This window comes from Helianthus annuus, chromosome 4 (genome assembly GCF_002127325.2).
Source record: "Helianthus annuus cultivar XRQ/B chromosome 4, HanXRQr2.0-SUNRISE, whole genome shotgun sequence".
Taxonomy (NCBI): Eukaryota; Viridiplantae; Streptophyta; class Magnoliopsida; order Asterales; family Asteraceae; genus Helianthus; species Helianthus annuus.
Window position 1 is genome coordinate 69,868,684 of NC_035436.2, and position 22,638 is coordinate 69,891,321.

General features: G+C 35.0%; 1 protein-coding gene and 1 long non-coding RNA gene across 2 annotated transcripts; both read right to left on the bottom strand.

Annotated features, from left to right (window-relative positions):
* Nucleotides 1-4,773: 4,773 nt before the first annotated feature.
* LOC118491301 lies at nucleotides 4,774-5,071 on the bottom strand. The gene is made up of 2 exons (XR_004891154.1): nucleotides 4,932-5,071; nucleotides 4,774-4,834 (listed from the first exon to the last, which is right to left on the bottom strand). It is a non-coding gene; the product is annotated as an uncharacterized LOC118491301 (long non-coding RNA).
* Nucleotides 5,072-9,479: 4,408 nt separating this feature from the next.
* Nucleotides 9,480-15,568, bottom strand: LOC118491509 (replication protein A 70 kDa DNA-binding subunit D-like). The gene is made up of 12 exons (XM_035989346.1): nucleotides 15,466-15,568; nucleotides 12,062-12,138; nucleotides 11,883-11,897; nucleotides 11,620-11,785; nucleotides 11,420-11,522; nucleotides 11,197-11,324; nucleotides 11,012-11,100; nucleotides 10,803-10,925; nucleotides 10,507-10,715; nucleotides 10,309-10,429; nucleotides 9,836-9,904; nucleotides 9,480-9,737 (listed from the first exon to the last, which is right to left on the bottom strand). The coding sequence occupies exons 1-12, from the start codon at nucleotides 15,566-15,568 to the stop codon at nucleotides 9,480-9,482; spliced, it is 1,461 nt and encodes a 486-aa protein (XP_035845239.1).
* Between the last annotated feature and the right edge of the window lie 7,070 nt (nucleotides 15,569-22,638).

Genomic DNA, 22,638 nt, shown 5'->3' on the forward strand with positions numbered 1-22,638 from the left:
CTTACTCGAACAACCTCCAATCCCTATATGGATGTGGGAGAGTATAGCTATGGATTTCATAACCAAACTTCCGCCCACGCCATTAGGTCACGACAACATTTGGGTTATAGTTGATCGTCTGACCAAATCAGCCCACTTTTTGCCAATACGGGAAGACTACAAGGTAGAACGACTAGCCCGAATCTACACCGACGAGATCATTTGTAATCATGGTACGCCTCGTGACATCATTTCGGATCGTGATGCTCGGTTTACTTCGCGATTATGGGAAACGTTTCAAGCAGCTCTCGGTACGTCGCTTAACCTGAGTACCGCATTCCATCCTCAAGCCGACGGACAGACTGAAAGAATGATCCGTACTCTTGAAGACATGCTACGTGCGTGTGTCATAGACTTCAGTGGTAGTTGGAACAGATACCTACCGTTAGTCGAATTCTCGTACAACAACAGCTATCATACCAGCATACAAATGGCACCATTCGAGGCCTTATATGGAAGAAGATGTCGATCGCCGATTGTGTGGCACGAGATCGGTCATTCGCAACTAACTAGTCCCGAGCTACTACAAGAGACGACTGACAAAATCCTCCAGATTCGAGACAACTTGTCAAAGGCCAGGGATAGACAGAAAAGTTACGCCGATAGAAGACGCAAGCCCCTTGAATTTGACGTTGGCGACTACGTACTCCTAAAGGTATCACCTTGGAAGGGTGTGGTCAGATTCGGCAAGAAAGGGAAACTAGCGCCTCGATATGTTGGACCTTTTAAGATTCTGGAAAGAATCGGAAAAGTCGCCTACAGACTTGAACTACCGGAGGAACTTAGGAACGTCCACCCAACTTTCCATGTGTCAAACCTCCGAAAATGCCTAGCTGATCATGATCTGATTATACCTCTCGACGACCTTCAAGTCAACGAAACGCTGCATTTCGTGGAAAAGCCTGTCGAAATCATGGATCGCCAAACCAAGCAACTCAGACGCTCGCGCATCCCAATCGTGAAAGTCCGATTGGAAGGCAAACGAGGCACAGAGTTCACTTGGGAACTCGAAAATGACATGAAGGCTAAGTACCTGCAGTTGTTCAAATGAAGATCTGAAGCGAGAAATTGGTAAAATCATTCACGGTGCTGTGCAGCTTTCAGCCTAATTTCGGGACGAAATTCCCTAAACAAGGGGAGGCTGTAACACCCCGTGTTACCGAATGTCAAAGTCAAAGTCAAAGTTTGACTTCTTTGACTGTAATTAGTCTATTCTATGTTTTATGTTTTGTATTATGTGGAGTAAGTGTTATTAATCAAAGTAATCGAACGAATCGAAAGTTAATCGACGCTAAACGCTTTACGACTGTGAATAGTAGGAAGTAACAATGCGATAAAGTTAATCAATCAATAATCAAGCTAATCGAATCATCAATCAAACTCGAAACTCGAATCATGCGAATTTGGTGTAGGTTACGTGTGTGTGTGTGTGCCTTACGTGTTACCTGTGCGTGTTTACTTTATGTGATGTGTGGTGATCGATCGAATCGAAACTTGAAACTCAATCAAACTCAATCGAAATCGAATTATGATGAATGGTAGCGAAAGGATAGCGTGAAATATAGATGCTTGTATGTAGATATAGTGGTTGGGATTAAAAGTAATTTGAATAGGAAACTCTATCGTACTCGAATCGTCTTCAATCGGAATCGAAATATCAGAAATCGTCGCACCGAAAGCTCAAAGCAGGCTGTGAATCAATCAGGCTCCTAGCCGATCGAACAGCCCAGCCGATCGGACGAACTGTCCGATCGAGCAGGCTGTCCGATCGGGATGCCTGGCCAATCGGCTAGCTCTTTCCCCTTTTGGAAGCCTATAAATAGGCCTGTCATTGTCATTCTTTCCACTTTTGGAAACCCTCTGACCGACCAGCTCGTGTTCTTCACTATTTCTCAGATTTCTCTCAATCCCGGTAAGATTTCATTCTAAATCTTGTACGATTTTGATCTATGCACAGTCCTACACCTTTCTATCTTTCAAATCTTGATTTCTAACCGTGAAATCATCAAGATCTAAGTGTTCTAGGATGATGTCATCATGGCGTTCTTCAAGAACTTCATGATTTGGCCTCAATCCACCAAGAATCACTTGGATCTAGCCGATTTCCACATAAACAAACTAAGATCTATCACAGATCTGAACATTTACATGATGTGAAGGTTGAAAGAAGGATTTCCAACTTTCTTTCAACTCTTTTACACTCAACGCCTTCAAACCGGTAGAAACGGAGCTTGAGCCAACTCACTAATCATTCTATAGGTGGTGTGGTTCAAGTTTCGGGTTCTATCTACGAGGTCCACCGATTTCGGGTTTAAACGTTAAACTACCGTTCTGAAACATTCACCGGCCGGACATTGGGTGATTCCTGTCCGAGCAGGGGAAACGAGTAAGAACGAAGTTGCCATGGTTCAGCTCGTTGTCAAAATACCTCGATATAACGTCAAACAATCAGAACAGCCAAGTGTTAGACGAACAGGCCGACCAGGTCAGAATGCTGACCGATCAAACAGGCTGTTCGAACGAACAGCCCAACCGATCGGACATGTCAGCCGAACGACCAGGCCAGCCGATCGGCTAGCACATGGCCCCACACTTTAACAGTTTCATGAAGTCTAGTATTGAACGAAGTGCTGTTCGATCGAACTACGGTTTGGGTTGAATTACTCTTCGGATCATGAGATACTATGCTGCAAACACTTAATCGATTTTCAACTCGTTCGACGTATTGGAGTGCAACCTGATCGAACATGCTGTCCGATCAGGTGACATCCTGCTGAGGACTTACTACTGAAGTGTCTAACCGATCGGTTAAGCCGGCCGACCGAACAGACCGTTCGATCGATCGACCTAAAAGGTAAGAACACTTCAAGGTTCTCAAATACCACAACGAAAACCTCAAAAGGACAAGCCATCATACACAAACACATCCTACTCAAAGGAAGAAACAATCCACTCGAACAGTCCAACCGACCGAGCCTACCGGCCGATCGAACAGGCTGTCCGAACGGACTGTCTCACCGAACGAACACCCCGTTCGATCGAACCTACAGTTCGATCGACCAAGCTGTTCGACCCATCATCACTCGTTTCCATTTAGCGCATTACTCATCGTTATACTATCGAACTATTCAGGCTAAACCTACTCTCAAGCGCTCCCTTCAATCCATCAATCAATCGCTGTGAGTACACTCGAACCCTTTTTGCTTTAGCACTTTTGGGTGTTACATACGTTACTTATCAAAAATCACAATCGAACACACTACTCAATTATTTAAACGCTAACCGTTCTGCATGTATTAAGTGACTAAATGAATGCTTGTTGTTATGTTTACACGTGGAATGCTGTCTATCTGCCTTAACGACGTAGTACTATAGTTTGGACTCAGCATCCGTTCACACGGGGGTTGTTAAGGACAATTACATGCATGGATTACGGTGGTAATGATGTATTGCGAACTGTCTCGGACAGTCAACCCGCAGTCATTGGTATCGATAGATCCATGTCGATAATTAACATGCATCGTTTTCCTCTGTGTACGTGCTCGTTATGCGTAAACTATTTCGAACTCTATATGCTATTATCAAACTTGTATGCTCACCTTTACATTTTATGTATTGACTTTATTTTAATGTATGTGACAGGCAATTAGGATGCTTATCTGCTAGGAAGGCGAGCTTAGAATAAGCGTCTAGAGCATAGTTGTCTGTAGATCTTGCAGATCGAGTCTTTAGAAGCAATTGAACAATTTTTATATTTATGTTAAATCTGAGTTGTCGGAACAGAATATTTGACTAGTTGTTATCTGTAATAATTTGTTTTTACTATTTGGGATACGGTATGGGACGTATTAATTAAACTAAATAGTAATGATAGTTGTTGTGGAAACTTCTGGACAATCTATTTCGCTCAGTGCCATGCCCTGATGATTCCGCCATCGGTTGGGGTGTGACATATATAACTTAAAATTGTTGAAATAATCCTTTGAAAAAAATAAACGTTCGAGTAACAAAATCCATCACTCTACCCACGGGTACGTAATGTATCAAACGAAGTTAAAACAGAAAAAGTAAGAAAATGGATTTCATATCTAACATTTTTTTTACAAACCTTTAGGAAGTGACTGGGCCTTCTATATGATTTAGATAGCTGATCATGTGTTTACCCCATTGTAGTGATTCCTTCCCTGTGCTTTATATCAGTATGACTTCCCTTAAAGTTTCATCCATTCCCACATCTTAAATGTATTCTTTCAAAGTTTTAGAATATTATCATCAAAACATTAGTTTATATAATAATAATAATAATAATAATAATAATAATAATAATAATAATAATAATAATAATAAACACAGTATTATAAAACTCAGTCATTTTCAACCCATTCACAATATTAAAAAGTGTTTGGCTTAGTTAAAGTTGGTCTGGATTACAATATAACTAAAGTAAATTTTGACACTAACAAAAATCATCACAAGTTGACAACTGAAATTATCCGGTGGACTTTTGTTGACATAATAATACAGTCCCATAAACGAAACCAGACTCCAACCCAGACACAAATTGAGACCAAGATGAGGACATGAACCTGGAATTTAAGCACATCTTGATGGTTTGTTTTCATGTGTATTAACATCACAACTTGTGATATCAAATTTATTATTCATGGGCTACAGAGGTTCTTGAGATCCTCTTCCTGGGCGTACCAAGTCGGTATTATTTTTGATAAATGAGGATACAGATCTTTGTATGAGTTCCTTATTATCCCTTCTGCAACACCTGTTGCTAGTGATACATCTGCATAAACCCACGTTTCTTGACTCAGTAACAATAATATTTCCAAAACAGAATGAACATATATCGTCAAGAACACAGTACGTGGAAGCAAGTTTACCTTTGAGGGGTTTCTGGTGGCTGTGGAGAAAAGAAACAACAGGCCGAAACCAGTCGCCGGAACTGGAAAGCTCGCTGTGGAGAACTCGCTCTCGAACGTCGCTGGAGTGATGTCTGGTGGCTGTGGAGAAAAGAAACAGCAGGCCATTAGCGATTTCATATGTGTAGGGCATAGGGGTAATTTTGTAATTTTGTTTTGGAAAAGTTATAAGCAACTCAAAAGTCACAATACCCTGACTTCTTAAAACTGACTTTTTCTTCCTATACAAAAAGTCATTTTGAAAAGCGTACAAAGTCATAAAACACCACAATTTCAGCCATAAAACACACTAAAAAAACCCACAAATAACAAAGTGAAGATCACTAAAACACAATATCCAAACCCTAACATTCCATAAAAACTTCAAACACATCATCGTGGAACTATGAATATAAAACACAACATGATCAACATAAAACACAATAATGTTAGTCATTCGATAATCAAAGCCTTATCATCCAAAACACAACACAAAACCCACATATATGGTGTTTTAGTAATCTTCACTTTGTTATTTGTGGGTTTTAAGTGTGTTTTATGGTTGACATTATGGTGTTTTATGACTTTTTACACTTTGTAGAAAAAAATGGACTTTGTAGCCAACTCCCACCCATATTATATAATAACTAGCTTAAGGACCCGTGTATTACACGGGTTGATTAAAGATAATATTTCTTCATCATCGTCGTTTACAAAAAATGTTATGAATATATACACGTCTTGAAACGGATCATGTAAAAACTTTTTATTAGCCATCAATATGCAGACATCACAATTCGTTGAAAATCTCTTTATATACCACATTAGTTGTTTTATCTGTAGGTTTTCCGTTGTTGTCAAGTATGAGTAGTTTGACCCCATCTCTTGTTTTCACCGTTGATAAGGCAACATACAATTGACCATGAGAGAAGACCGGTTGTTTGAGGCACAAACCAACTCTTGAAAGCGACAAACCTTGACTTTTGTTGATCGTCATTGCAAAACATACGGCCAGTGGAAATTGCCTCCTTTGAAAAGTAAAAGGAATCTTTTTATCAGAAGGGATCAAGTTTATTCGAGGTATATATGTGCAACTACCAATATTTGCACCGGATATTATCTCGACTTCTATTACACAGTTGTACAACTTTTTTTACTTGTAGCCTTGTACCGTCGCACAATCCATTCCGTTGGTTAATATTCCGTAATAACATTACTGGAACACCAACTTTAAGCACTAACCTATGATTTGGTAAGTCTGATATTTTAAGACCATTGAGCACATCCGGAGAGTATATTCTTTGTTGTGTAGAATTTACATCTTCAGACGGACAAAGACTGTCAGAGCTAAGATACTCTTTTTCTTCACCAGGAAACATTGCTAGCAACCTGTCATTAATCTCATGAACAACATCATTCTTAGATGCATCATCTGAACGACTGTTAGGAAAATGTTATCAAATATTATTAAAATTGTCGTAAAATATAAATGTTAAGGTAAATAAATAGATTTATGCTAACAATATGCAATGGATATTACCTAAATATCGATTGCCTGTATGAAATTTCATTCTCAGTATCGTTTATGTATAGTTGGCAAAATTTTGGTTGACTTCCATTGTTTGGCATAAGACTTCCAATTGTATGATAATTCTCACCGCTAATTCTAAAGCAAAAAGTAGCATTGCCTCTGTTAACCGTCGAATCAACCTTACCACCCATTGAAGTAAATGCGAACATTGAATTGTAACGTCGAATATTTTTCAAAAAGTGCTTGCTTTCCTCATTTTTGTTACCAAATAGGATTCGATAACTTCCTCTGGCATCTTTGTAATCTGGAAGCTCTACTATGCCATAAGAACAACATAAGAAATAACAAACTTTTCCATCCTTGTTTCTTCCTTTTTCTTTTTCTGCATCCCATAACTTTGCGTTACATACTTCACAAGTAACGCATTGGTCACCATGATCTAAATAATCTGTTTCGAAAATTAATAAAAAAGTATATAACTGTTATTTAACCAACAAAAGAACATATATTCGACACATTTAATACTTTATGGAGGCAAGAATACAAATTATTAGAAATGTACCTTTTGAAACACCTTTGAAGGGATCTTGATCTACAATTTGATCTGTAGTAAAATCCATAATTGGTATTGGAGATGTAATTCGTGGTCTGCCAATTAACTTATGTTTTCCGGATGACTACCTTTCAAAAGAAGAATTTTGAAGCATACTGGAGGTGCCAGTGAATGACGTAAGGTTAAAAGAAATATGACCCGAAGTAGCGTCTGTTGGTTGAGTACCATTATTCGTAGGACATCTTACATTACCTATTAAGATATATAAACAAAGTTTTTTTAATAATCTTCATGATATTAATTAATATAAACAACATCGACATATATCAAAGTTAATAAGTATTTACTTGTTGGCATGAATGATCCAGTTCCATTAGGCATGACATTTGGGGTTGCTTCTAGATCAGAAGAGGTCTATAAATTGCTATTGGTATCTGATATCCTATGTCTCTTAGCAGATCTTCTATTGTTCAAATTTACTTTCCTTAATCGACTGTTATCTATATATACAAATTCGAAAATATTGGGAGATAAAGAAAGCATAAAAATAAAAGATACGATTAGGCTAAATTAAACATAGATAGCAATATTGTGAAATGCAAGTTTAGTAAAATATGTTACTTGAAAGATGACTATTACAAATTAAAAAAGAATAATAATAACTAACCTTCCGATAAAACCGATAACTCTTGTATAACAGTCGGAATAGTAGACGGAGTTGGTATCGAATCAGTCGTTGTGTCCATTGTATGGACAAAATGTGATGGACATCCATGTAAGTTAGACCTTTTGTTATCCAATAATACTTTCCTTATTTTCCAACTCTGTTTTGCCTGATCTTAAGTAACAATGAGGATGACAACTACAACAACAATAACATACACAGAAATTAATAATTAAAGTCACAATGCAAAATACTGATGTGTTTTAAATATACAAAAAAATATGGAAAAAATACCTAAAGACATACTTAATATTCAAGTACAAACACAGGAAAATTAAACATATCGTGAATTAGTACCGTTAGTAATGGTCGATAACGGCCTTCTTCCTCTACGAACTGTAAAGGAATTAAAAAAATACAAAGTTTAGCAAAACACATTAAATTAAATGTTAACATATACATAGTAAAAAACAAAGGTAACACAATATATAAAATTTAGTTTATTTTCTTCGTGAACTAAAAAGTTCAGTTATGTATTAGATACTAATATCTATCCTTAAATAATAACTTATGGTATTACCACTTACCAGTTGTAATATTGGAGGGTGGATTAGTATGAAGGATGGCTGAAACATCTGTAATTATAATGATTAAATTATATTTAAACCTGTACATAAAAAATTTAATGAAAGCGGATTCGAGTGTTAAATTTACGACATTACCGCTTGAAACGTTTTCCTTTCCTGTATTGTAAGATACAAATGAGCAGTGGTTGTTTTTTTCTTTTAGACATTCCTGAAATTATGATGTGATACGATGTAAGAATACGAAAACCCAAAATTTTAATCAAGTTTAAATGCAGTTAAGTATGAGATTCTTATCATTCATACTATTAGATACTAATTGATACGTAATTTATGTTATCCTAAATTACCATTATACAACCAAACAATAGATGCATGACAAAAATTAGAAATATTATAAAACGATAAAACGAATGAGAATAACACATTACTGCAAATGCTGTATTACAAAAAATGAAAAAAACAATATATAATAAGAAGGTCTTTTGTTATTCATGTTAAGAAAGGATATAATATCAAAACCTTGAAACATTAAACATAGTTTGAAAAACCAAACACAAATCAATTTCATCATAAAATAATAATACAAAGGATAATTAATAATATCTCTTTACTAATATAAAGATCACAAACTACAATAAATGTAAACCGACATACATAAAAAAAATGCAAAGGCTGATCAACACTATCATATCTTATTGATATATATATATGTGTATATATATATATATATGTATATATATATGTATATATATATGTATATGTATATATATATGTATATATATATGTATATGTATATATATATATATGTATATATATATATCACAAACCACAATAAATGATTAATAATATCATCCTCCACTGATATAACAATGAAAAAGCATAATAAACAAAAAACAATATACATAGTCGGTAACAAATTAACATCAAGTGAACACATAAAACTTTTGAATGATAATCATAAAAAAACCGACGTAAAATAACTAGAAATCAACGTACATAAAAAAATGCAAAAGCTAACTAATAATATCATCTCTTATTGATATAACGATAACAAACGACAATAAAGATAACCCGCCACACATAGTGGGTAAAAAACCAACATCAATTAATGGCATAAAAGTTCTGAATACGATTGAAAGAAAAAAAACATAGAAAATTGTTCGAAAACACTGAGATGACTATTAGATTCGTGAGACTACTTTTCAAGCTTTGGCTTCAAAAGCCCCACATTCACATTCGAGTCTTCATCGTTCTCACCATAACTCTTACGCGGTTTAGTTGACGACTGAGAAGAACATAAATCCACATCATAAACGGCATCCAAATTACGCTTAAGTTCATTCTCCAGCATCTTCACAGAACAACTATTATCAGGTCCGGAGGGTGTAGTAAACATGTTATTGTTCAAATTAGACATCGGAGTGTCTTCATCACCAGTACGGGAAACAGAATCCTGTAAATAAAAACTAAAAAGGTAAAAAACAATTGATAAAAGAAGCTGAATGAGAAAATGTTTAACCAATAGTGAATTCCAAAATTCGTTTGACAGACCTTAACACGAATGTTAATAGTTGGATTTGAATCAGACGGAACAACATTTAAAGGTTCATCATCAGCAGGCTGTATTTATTTCATATGTTTCAATGAATGTTGTAATGTGATATAATTTTTTATAACAAAAAAGTACAACTAACGTATAGAAGGTATGTCGAACCCGGAAAGCATCAAAATGCCTATCAAGATCGGTGATGATTGCAGGATTTTCAGTCAACTTAGACACTGAGTAGCCATCTGTTTTGTTTTTATGTTAAACGAACCTATGGCTATCTTAAACGCAAACCTCTGATTTAACAATGCCTTCAGCTCTTTGGGAAAGTTACCGTCACTGGCTAACTGTTTGATAAACATTAAGAGTGTCATATTGGGGAACTTTGAGACATAATTTATAAACATACCAGTTTAACATATAAACATTAAGATGTATAAAGCAAGTAACGAAATGTTATTCCCACGATATAACTTACCTCAATGTTTTTATCCAAAAGCTGGTTTGCGTTAACCTTTATCAGTTTAACAACTTCACGTTCAAACAACGTCAAAGTGACAATCCCGGTACAATCCTGAACACGTATTAGAACTTTTATCCTGTCAAAACTTTAAATAAGATTTTGTTAATGATCATGTAATATTTTTAGGATAATAAATTAATCAAGTAAATTAACCTGGGAACAGACACAACGGTCCTTTTATTGCACCGATCAGTCTGGCATTCCAAGATAGTTACTTCATCATATCCTTCAGTTCTATCTTGCTTGTCCTTGCAAATAGTGTTGGTAAGAACCTTTTTGTTGCAACTTTTACATGCATTGTAAAACCATGAGTCTTCTAATGCAAAACTCTTAATTGTTCCCAGGATAATAACAAACTTTTGCTGTATACATAGAATATAGTTTAGTACATTCTGATAGTTACAAATAATAGGTATAATAAATAAAACAATAAAAATTTGTAACAATACTTGGGATATTTCGCTTAATGCTCCAATCGTACTAAAGGAAAAATCAGATAGATATTCGTCAGTTGTTGACTTCATAGCAGAAGAACTCAATCCAGAATAACCGGAAGACGTTGAAGCAGTAAGCTGAGCAAGGAAATTGTAAGAAAAAATAATGTATGTGACAATAATACGTATGTAAAAGATATTATATAAAAAGGTAATAAGATTACAAACTTTTTCTTAAAATCCAAAATCTCTTTTACTTCAGTGTTTATGAAGACTCGAGTTACAGTATACAAATTGGAGACAAACAAATTACCTGTTTATTTAAAGAAACATGTAAATAAAAACACAACTTGAATAAATTATATACGTGTACTTGAATGATAAGTCAAAGTGACGGTATAGAATATACCTCCACAAAATCTGTACTTCCCAAACTGAACAACGACCACAACATTCTTTTCATCCTTATGGTTCTTCTCAAATTCTAAAATCTGATCAGCATAACCACCCCATAAGGTCACGTAAATCTGAGGGTGTCTACAACAAAACGTTTAAATAGTTAAGTTGGTAGTTGTAAAATACATAAAATGGGACAAATATATAAGTAAATGTAGTTATATATAAGAATGTACCGCAAATCTTCGAGAATAAAGGTAGTCTTATTCTCGTCTTTGCCGTTATTATGTTCACTTTTATCCTCTGCCAGAAGACACTTAATCACAAAACCAATAACATCTAAAAAATACAAAATAATGTAATTAAAAGTACATAAAAATATAATATTAAAATATTAAAATATTAAAAATGAACAACACATTTTTAAATAAAGTACCAATCGGGCTTTTGAAAGACTTGCCGTCATCATCAGGGTCATCCACAACAGAATCAAATGGAGAAAAATCAAATCCCCATTCAGCACCAACATGCTCGTTGCATGCTTCGACAGTAGTGTTGTCATTTAGATTGATCTTCAACGAACTATGAACATATTTAACTTTCTGAATATTTCCCCCATCGAAGGATTACGAATAGTTAAACATTGATTTTCTTTCAGCAAATGCTCATAAGCAGTAGTGTTTTTTGTAAAACAAATGCCTGCATTTTCGTGCCCTAAAACACAACGTTTTATAATTAAATATAAAAAGTAACACATTAAATTGAAATTGAAAATAACGTATGCATTGGCCTAAAAAAAACCTCCTGGTCCATGGATATCATGTCGTAGAATAAATCTTCCTAGGATTGTTGAAGGAAGTTCTTGTCCATAGCCGGACTATGCGGATTCTGATAGTATAATCATCAACATTAAGATCAACATTAGTCAGAAGTGTGATAGCAGCCTGTTCCATCTCTGCAATTCATAAAAAAAATTAATATTATAAACTTGATGATGATATACAATAATCTATGAAGAAAAGTCCATGAAAAACATAAGATCTTAACAGAACAATAGAATAAAAATATGAATTAAAATGAAACACATAATACTCATACTAGAAGATATGTATATCGAAAATATACAAAGTCAGTAGCTGGGATGTGTATGAAACATAACAAATGAGACTTATTTATAACAGATGGTGAGCACATAATTTTGGTAACGATATTTTCAATTTTAATTATAATTATCAACCTTCACTAAAATATTAAAAACAGGGTAATATAAATTTTTATGATTGATCAGTTTCCATAATTATAAGAAAATTCCAAAGGAAGGACGAAATTTTGAAATTTATACCTATTAAGTGATAGTTGACTTGAAATTATAATTATAAATTATAAATGTTATTATAAAAACAAAATATAAATTACATTCGTTACTTATAATTTGATGTTACAACAATTACGTGATGTAAAATGCAAGATGGTTGGTATTACATTACATTACATTACATTACATTACATTACATTACATTACATTACATTACATTACATTACATTACATTACATTACATTACAATACATTACATTACATTACATTACATTACATTACATTACATTACATTACATTACATTACATTACATTACATTACACTACATTACATACGTAATAGAGCATTTCTACAATCATCAACTTATGATATTAATATCTCTCAATACATGCTATATTAAGTTATTTTTAAGGTCATGTTATTAAGGTTAAATTGAATTAAATAATTAAATAATAATAAACAAAGCATTATAAACATTAACTTTCATGATAATCATGATCAATGTGTAATTGACTAATCACCAAAGATTGTTAATCATGAATCAGAAACAATACATATTATGAAATCTGCTAATTCATTTAGTTAAAACATAAATCTTCGAGTCATGTTCGTGATAGATATTGGCTTATGAAACAACAACAAAGCGACTTCCTGCTCATTTCACTATTCTTTATGACATACCCACAAAACAGGGTGTTCCGGTAAATTAACACTTGAATAAATTAATAAAACTAAAAGAGGAAGTGAAAATAACTGGTGATACAGACCTTTCAAGAGAAAATGGTGAACACGCGCATGAGTTAAAAGTCCCTCTTTCATTTGAAATCTTTGGTTTTCAGAACGTCCAATGATTTCCACAATATAACCTCTGAATTCCTGGAAGATACTAAGAGATGAAAGTTAGTAATGAATTTAAAAATAAATCATCACCAAAATTCACCATGTTTGAGAAAATAAATTAAATCAAAACAAAACAAAGACGATTCATGATAATTTCTATAATCATTTTCATACTATTAGCATGATTCTGAATATTAAGAGATCAAACTCATCTCATGTATAATTTTGAGATATTAATATGATAAAAAAATTGAGTCCTTAACTTCTTATGTGATTCTAAACTTAATATAATCATTTGAAGCCCTAAATATAACTGTAACTTCTTAAAAGAAAACAAAAAGTACATGCTAGTATCCAGAATCTGTACATATCAGTAAACAAACATACAGTCTAGTGTACCAATGCGAAACCCTAAAATTCAGTATTATTCAACATAATAGTTAAGTAAATATAAGTCAGTAAACTTATTTATAGTTAATGCAAGTGTAAATGGACTATTTTTTTAAGCAAATGTTCCAAATGAATCACAAATAATAAGATCCCAACATATTTAAGTTATCGTGCATTATAAAGATATGTTTGCAATAATACTAAGAGATGAAAGTTAGTAATGAATTTAAAAATAAATCATCACCAAAATTCACCATGTTTGAGAAAATAAATTAAATCAAAACAAAACAAAGACGATTCATGATAATTTCTATAATCATTTTCATACTATTAGCATGATTCTGAATATTAAGAGATCAAACTCATCTCATGTATAATTTTGAGATATTAATATGATAAAAAAATTGAGTCCTTAACTTCTTATGTGATTCTAAACTTAATATAATCATTTGAAGCCCTAAATATAACTGTAACTTCTTAAAAGAAAACAAAAAGTACATGCTAGTATCCAGAATCTGTACATATCAGTAAACAAACATACAGTCTAGTGTACCAATGCGAAACCCTAAAATTCAGTATTATTCAACATAATAGTTAAGTAAATATAAGTCAGTAAACTTATTTATAGTTAATGCAAGTGTAAATGGACTATTTTTTTTAAGCAAATGTTCCAAATGAATCACAAATAATAAGATCCCAACATATTTAAGTTATCGTGCATTATAAAGATATGTTTGCAATAATCATCAGCAGAAAATGAACATACACATACATGATACGAAAGATAAACACCAAAGATTGTTAATCATGAATCAGAAACAATACATATTATGAAATCAACTAATTCGTTTAGTTAAAACAGGAAAACATAAATTTCAAGTCATGAACGTCATAGATATTGGCTTATGAAACAACAACAATGCCACTTCCAACTCATTTCACTATTCTTTATGGCATACCCATAAAACATGGTGTTCTGGTAAATTAACACTTGAATAAATTAACAAAACTAAAAGAGGAAGTGAAAATTAGTGGTGATACAGACCTTTCAATAGAAGAAGGTGAACACGCCCATGAGTTAAAAGTCCCTCTTTCATTTGAAATCTTTGGTTTTAACATCGTCCAATGATTTTCAAAAATATAACCTCTGAATTCCTAGAAGATACTAAGAGATGAAAGTTACTAATGAATTTAAAACATAAATAATTACCAAAATTCATCATGTATGAGAATAAATTAAATCAAAACAAAACAAAGATGATTCATGATAATTTCTATAATCACTTTCATACTATTAGCATGATTCTAACTATTTTTAAGCAAATGTTCAAAATGAATCACAAATAAGAAGATCCCAACATATTTAACGTATCGTGTATTATAAAGATATGTTGCAGTAATCATCAGCAAAAAATGCACATACACATACGTGATATGAAGCATAAACAAAACCAATTTCAAAATCAGATCATGACCATAAACATCTTAGCATAACAACTATGTAAATTGTTTATGAAAACTATAAAAATTCCTGTTGTAGAATTGATATGCTTTATTTATGAACAAACAGGCTGCAATTGTCAAATCAACTAGAATCTTTAACGACCCGAAGTAAGGTTAGGGTTCACATCAACTGTCGATTCATCTCTTCCTGTTTAAACATACAGTAAATAAATTAAAATATAATAATCAAATAAATTTAGGTATAAAACATCAAATATTAAACAATCACCAACCGAACAGATGTATACAATATTTAACATTGTTCCCACAGTCGCCGTATTCGTAGCCATAACCACCACCACCACCACCACCGTCATCTCTGTTATCATCAACCATTACCACCAGTTGCTGCGGAGGAAACCGTAGCTGACCGGAATCCTTTGAGAGAAGAATCGACAACGTGAAATATATAATCAGATTTAGGGTTTTTGATTTTAAATCTGGTGGCTACAGAGGACCTAGATTAGGGTCTTTGAATCTCAATGAAGGATGAAAAAGAATGAGAAAAAAGAGAGACAGAGTGATTGTAACACCATGTAAAAACGTGTCCAATTATATATAGACACGTGTCCTAAACTCGAAATATGTGAAAGATTGAGTTTGTGGGACTAAAGTTGACAAACAGTGAAAATATGTAAGCAAAGGGACTAAAAGTGTCAACATGCCAAACTTGTGCCTCTGAATGACCATACATGAAGAAAATATTCTTAAATGGGTGATTGATTGGATATAAGAAGCCGTTTGTGAAAATAATCGGAAGATTATAAAACTACAAGGGTTAAACGTGTCAATATGTCAATTCTGACCTCTGATTGACCTTTTAACGAAACGGAGGCTTTGAAATATTCAAATACACTCCCAAGAATAAGTGATAAATGTTTCACGTGGTTTCGAGATCGTTAAGCATGTTTTCAAGACTTTGGGCTATAAGTGTCAACTTGACGAAACTTGCTTTTATAGTGATATTTAACGAACCCGAGCCTAACGAAGTTTGTTTATATATCCTTGAGCCTCAACAAACTGACTACAAGGGCCTTATATGTTAAAAATGAGGTTATATAAGGTTTAATTGGACCATGGACTAAAGCTGCCAAGTTACAAACTTGTTTTGCCAGTTAAACCAGCCTACGCAGCCCGCGTAAGCCTCCTAATTATCTCGTTTGACTAGTCAATTGTCGGGTCAAAGTAGTTTGACAAAAAGTCAAACTGGACAGAATGTTTAAAAATGATAAAAATTAATAAATCAGAGGTTCTAAATTATATTTAACATTCTAATGACTTGGTAATTAATATCAAAACATGCTTTATCAGTCCTAACCTGACAATTAATAGTCTAAGGTCAGTTTATAACCAAAAGTCGCAAAAGCTTGACTTTTGCTTTGACTTTCAGTTCTCACCCGTTCAAGCTTAATTCTTCCATGTTTTAAGCTTCCATTAGGACCACATTACTTAGTAGTATAACCCTCTGGAGTTATATTGCATGGTGCCTAATGGTTTGAATTATATGCACTTGATCGTAATTATGCTTAAGAATGCAATAAACGCCCTTTTTACATACAACTGAGATTTTTTAATAATGTGAATGGACTAACACCTTTGCTACTGATATTTAGACATGTCCCGAAAATTTGACATCAGTTTGAGGTCTAGATTAGGAGTTATGCTCAATAGCGTAATTAAGGAGCTTTTTATTATTTAAATGGCGTAATTAGCATAAAGCATATCTAAACCCGATTTTTGATACCAAAATTTTTACCTACTGATGTAAAATAATATTTTGGGATTTTTGAAGATTTTTATTTATTTTTAGGCTGAGCATAACATAGGATTATAGCTTGATTTTAGTAATTGTCGGTTTTACCCTTTTCATGCATAAAATGAGTTTTACATAACATTTTGATGCCAAACTTTTTGCTACTGATTTTATATGATAAATAAAATATTTTGAACTTTATAAACTGATCAAAAACTCAGATTTCCTATTTTAACCTAAATATCCCTTAAAATCGACTTTTAAGCGTTTTAAGCACCTAGTATGGGTCAAAACTATTTTTGGTATATAAAACTTATTACCCCCTGATGTTTTAAGCTAATTTATATAATTATATAGTAAGCCAAAGTTTTTAAACTCAGAAGTCTATTTTGACCTTTAAAGCCTATGTGAAATTACTAAAATGCCCCTACGGTGTATAGTTGGATTATATAAGATAAATTTCACATATATAAAATACCCTACTGTTATAACTTATAAAAATACATATTTTTACTGATTAGATCAGATCTGAAACTCAGTTAAACATTTAAACTCTTTTTGAGCAATAAAATTACCAAAATGCCCTTATGGGACTTATTTTGGTTTAAACTACTTTTTGGGCATATATGTTAACATCTTACTGATGTAATAACATATTTTGAGCATAATAACGATTAAGATCTGTATATAATTTATTTGGTTACTCGTTACGCGTTTATGCGTTCAGATCGGCTTACGTGACTAGTTTACGTAAAATAGCCGAAACGAGCTTAACCTTATCATTAAATTCTCATTTTCCAGAATGTGTTTAGTTTACCTATATTATACAAGTATCCAAGCTTGTCGGGTCTAAACCACATTCTATTCCGGTCTCCGCTTAATCTAGCGTTTAGAACCGTAAGGTTTCCTTTTAGCTAGTCGGTCTAAGTCCTTGACTTAATTAAAGACCCATTAGCATCCTAATAGGTTAATAAACCTTCTATACAGATTAAATAGCTTCCGGTAAAAGGTGCCTTCAAAAATCTTTAGGATTTTACTGCTAACATCAGGTAAATACTTTTAACTTATTTTCCCTTATACGGGCTTGGGATATGGTATTATAATAATACCACTTGGTCGGGTATGAAATCATTTAATTGGATTGTGATTAATAAATTGCATAAACTGTTTTAATCTGTTTTGTTTGATAACATGAACATTGGGGGTTAATCTGACCTTGTCCTGGATATCCTCGGCTCATTTCATTTGAAAATGACCACGACCTATGCACGGGGTGTAGGAATACACCCGACAGATGCAAATGCTAAATAATATATATAAACCCACATGTTGGGGATAACGCCTCTGTGGGTTCTATAAGTGGTGAGTCGGTTAATCACGACCGGCTTCCAACTGGCCCCAAATGTATGACAAATATATAAATCAGTATACAAGATTATCTTTAAATTATTATCCCAAGTTATAAATGATTTGTGCCATGTGCACTTAAATCAATTTTCATAAATAATTTTCAAAAGAGTCAGTTAAATTGTATTTACCAGTGTAAACTGATGTATTTTCTTAAAGACTGATTGACAGGTACCTCTCGTAATAGGCTGGAGCTATAGGGTGTCAATAGAGGATCTTGCAAATCCATAAGATACCTGAAGTCTGTTGTTTTTGTTTCTTTGTATATTTATGATCCGCCTGTGGATCTTATTACATTCCAGTCTGTATATTCATAAACTCGAACACTCAGACATTATGGTTTCTAATAGTTTATTCACCAAGCCTTCCGCTGTGCTATATTATTGTGTGTATTGTCAATGATGATATCAACTACATCACGATACTCCCCGCCGGGCCCACCGGTAATATGTGGAAATATTGGGGTTTGATAGGTTGGTATCAGAGCCAACATTGAGTGAATTAAACACTAACCTTTTGTGTTTAATCTCAATGACACAATAAGCACATTCCTTAGACTCTCGAGTCTAGGCAAATGACATAGGATTTATTCTTAACTTTCCTTTGCTGTTTATATTTTATTTTGTTTCTTGCTTTGACAGGAACCTTAACTATAATGCCTCCCAGAGTTAGAGGAAGAGGAAAAGGTCCCATGCGAGGGGGACCATCAGCAGCGGGACCATCTCACCAACGCACTCCGTCTGCGTCCCTTTCCAGTTCTGACTAACACAATCTGTGGGGTCACTCCTTTGAGCCGGCGAGACATTCTGTCTCGTTAAGCTCTTCACCTTCATTTCATCCATCTTTTGGGCCGCTTATCCCAGATGAGCCCCAACACTCGCACCATTCTCAACACTCTCATCACTCCCACGAATCGCACCAATCGTACCATTCGTTGCATTCCCATTCATTTCACCATTCGGATTCTATCTACTCGCCGACGCAGTTCAACCCGAATGATTATGTTAACGACTTTTTGGGCTACAACCCTTTGGGCCCTGAGGACCATTTTTCTCAGGAAATGGAGATGGACAACGACCCAGATCTAGAGATGCAGACTGGAACACCGGGCCACCCAATTAGCATCTCAAGCGGTTCTCCCTTTCAAGGATCACCGTACCGTGGGCCCGGTTCGTTTCAAGAGATGATGGCCACCTATGATTGGTACTTTACTCCATCGTACCATAGCTCTCCAGCTCAACCTCCTTTGATTGAGCCCCAACTTCAAGCAGTTTCACCTCCACCACTTCCTGTTGAGGAGCCGCCTCAACAGCCACCGCATCCACCTCCCGAGCCTCCGAGGCGAAGGAGGAACGCACGTATATCCGTGTGAGGAGGACCTCATTTTAGTTCTCCTCAGGGTTCGAGTTCTTACCCTCCTATTCCAGAGGACCCCCAAATGGGTGGGCCCTCGAACGCGGTGCCGGAGATCGATCCTCCGCCAGCTTCTTATGCACCACCTCAGCCGCCTATGGGTTTCGACAACCCTATCCCGACTTACCCAGGTTCTTCTGGGTATAGCCCTTTTGAAAATCCATCGGGATATCATCGGATTATGGAACTCATGACCCGTACCTTACTGCTGCATAATATCACCATCTTTACCCTTCTTCTTACCTTCCAGTTTATCCAACTGGATACCTAGTGCAGGGTTATCAATACCCGCCTTACCAGCAACCTCCTCCTCCTCCTCGCCAACAGCAGCAAACTCAAGAGATCCTGGAAAGGTTAGACAAGGTTGAACATGAGACTAGAAAAACCAAGAAGGAGCATAGTAGCTTCATGAAGGGCCTTGCAAACCTTATTAAAGGCAAGAAGAAGTAGGGAATTGTTTAATTTTCTTGAATTGTTTTTAATCAAGTCCCTGTGAGGACATTATTTTATTTTCTGTACTAAAGTCCCTGCGTGGACTTATTTCCTATTTCCGTAAGCCCCTGCGTGGGCAGTTTGTTCTTTCTAAGACCCGTTTAGGGCACTTGTACTAGTTTCATGAATTAATGAAGTTTATCTTTGGTTTTTAAATATGTATTTTATTACATCATGTTATATCTTTTCAATTTATAATTGATCTGCCAAAGAAATTCTTAGAGGTATAACCTAGCCAAAATATTAACTGGCTGTGATGGCACAACCTTTTTAAGACAGTAAATCTCTGTTAACATCTGAAAACATGTTAACATTCCTAGCTGTGCGGTATGAGAAACCACACAAGCTTCCAAATGTACTTGGGTTTTCCAAGTCACCTATATATAGCCTAAATGATCAATGCGAATCATGGCTAATAAACATCAATATGATGTATACACCAAAACATCCATTAGAGGTGTATGCTTATAAGCAAAGGTGTAATAATGACAATGAAAGTTCCATTTATAAACTTCTTGTCAAAAAGGCGATGAATTTTGTTCAACCCTTATGAGATCACTGATCCAAAGGATCATTGATTATATTCTAATCGTCCTTGTGACAAGCTTTCTGAGCTATCTAAATGTCCTTCGAGACGATCCTAATATTAAATAAAATGTCTTTTATGACATTGGCAGTTGTGAATTATAATACCCCTGTCTAATAAATATAAGAGAATATTATATTCTGTTGATTATTAATTATTATCTTAAAATGGTCTAAATGGTTTAATAATATCATGACCATTTGATCACCAATACGATGAATCAATATATAATTTAAATATCATCCTTGTTTGATATAGTATTCAGAAATGGCTGGCTCAGATGAAGCAAATAGTCATCCTGCAGAAGGCAACACCAGGATTAATATCACTTGTGCCGAACTGCAAGCAATGATCACCGCAGCAGTTTCTCAGGCGGCAGATGCTAAGTTTAAAGAGACGAGTGTTGTTCGGTCTCAAACTCATTCAAGAACCCATTCTCAACCACATACTCATAAGAAGAGTGAGTCTCAACACTCATCTAACCAGGGTAGTGAACCCAAGAGGCAAATTGTCCTCGAGCCAACTCCCAGGTACACCAAGGGTTGTACCTATAAGTACTTTGTCTCCTGTAAGCCGAGGGATTTTACAGGAGAAAAGGGAGCGATTGATTGTATGAAATGGTTGGACGAGATGGAAACTGTGATAGACATTAGCGGATGTGCTAAGGAGGATGTAGTGAAGTTTGTATCACAATCCTTCAAGGGCAATGCCCTCACCTGGTGGAAAGCATTAGTGCAGGCCACTGGGAAGGTTCATTTGTACAATCTCTCTTGGGAGAAGTTTGTTGACTTGGTGAAGGACACTTACTGTCCTCAACACGAAGTAGAGAGGATAGAGACAGATTTCCTCACCTTGGTAATGAAGGATCTGGATTGTAGATCCTATGTGACTAGCTTTAACTCGATGTCAAGGCTTGTACCATATTTAGTCACTCCTGAACCCAAACGCATTGCGCGTTTCATCGGTGGGTTGGCCCCTGAAGTAAAAGGGAATGTTAAGGCCTCTAAGCCAACCACTTACAGATCTGCTGTGGATCTATCTTTGTCCCTCACTTTGGATGTTGTGAGGAGTAGGGCAAAGAAGAGTACCGATGAAGGGAAGAGGAAAAGAGAGGAAGACAAGTCTCCTCAGACAAATAAAAAGGGCAAAGGGAACTCTGGTTCCAAAAAGGGGCAGTCGAATGATAAGCCCAGGTGCAAGACATATCATAAGAGGCACTTTGGGAAATGCAACCAGGACCCACATGCCAAACCATGTGGGATTTGTAAGAAGAAAGGGCACAAGTCTGTTGAGTGCCGAAATATTAAGGATGCAACCTGTTATGGTTGCAATGAAAAGGGGCACATCAAAACCAGTTGCCCCAAGAATGCGAAGAAGCCCGAGGAGGCAAAGAAAAACAATGCAAGAGTGTTCTAGATGAACGCGAGGGAAGGTGAACGACGAGAACGTCATAACAGGTACCTTCCTCATCAATAATAACTATGCTAAAGTCTTTTGTAGACCATAAATTCTGTAAGATATTGAATTTGCCTATTAAGACTCTAGACATAAAATATGAGGTAGAGCTTGCCGATGGTACCTTAGAAACAGCTTCCACTCCTCTTGATGGATGTTCTATATCCATTAAGAATCATTCTATCCCGCTATCCCTCTTGCCAATGAAATTGGCTGGGTTTGATATAGTCTTAGGCATGGATTGGTTGTCGCATAACCAAGCCCAAATTGCCTGTGATAAAAAGCTTGTCATTATCAAAA

What these genes read in the sequence shown, in the direction of transcription:
- LOC118491509 (XM_035989346.1), bottom strand. Translation starts at nt 15,568, where the DNA reads ATGGTTGATGATAACAGAGATGACGGTGGTGGTGGTGGTGGTGGTTAT. An exon ending in ATATTGTATACATCTGTTCG is followed by an intron (nt 12,139 to 15,465) that starts GTTGGTGATTGT and finishes TATGAATTGCAG; the next exon opens with AGATGGAACAGGCTGCTATC. An exon ending in CTATTAACATTCGTGTTAAG is followed by an intron (nt 9,738 to 9,835) that starts GTCTGTCAAACG and finishes TTTTATTTACAG; the next exon opens with GATTCTGTTTCCCGTACTGG.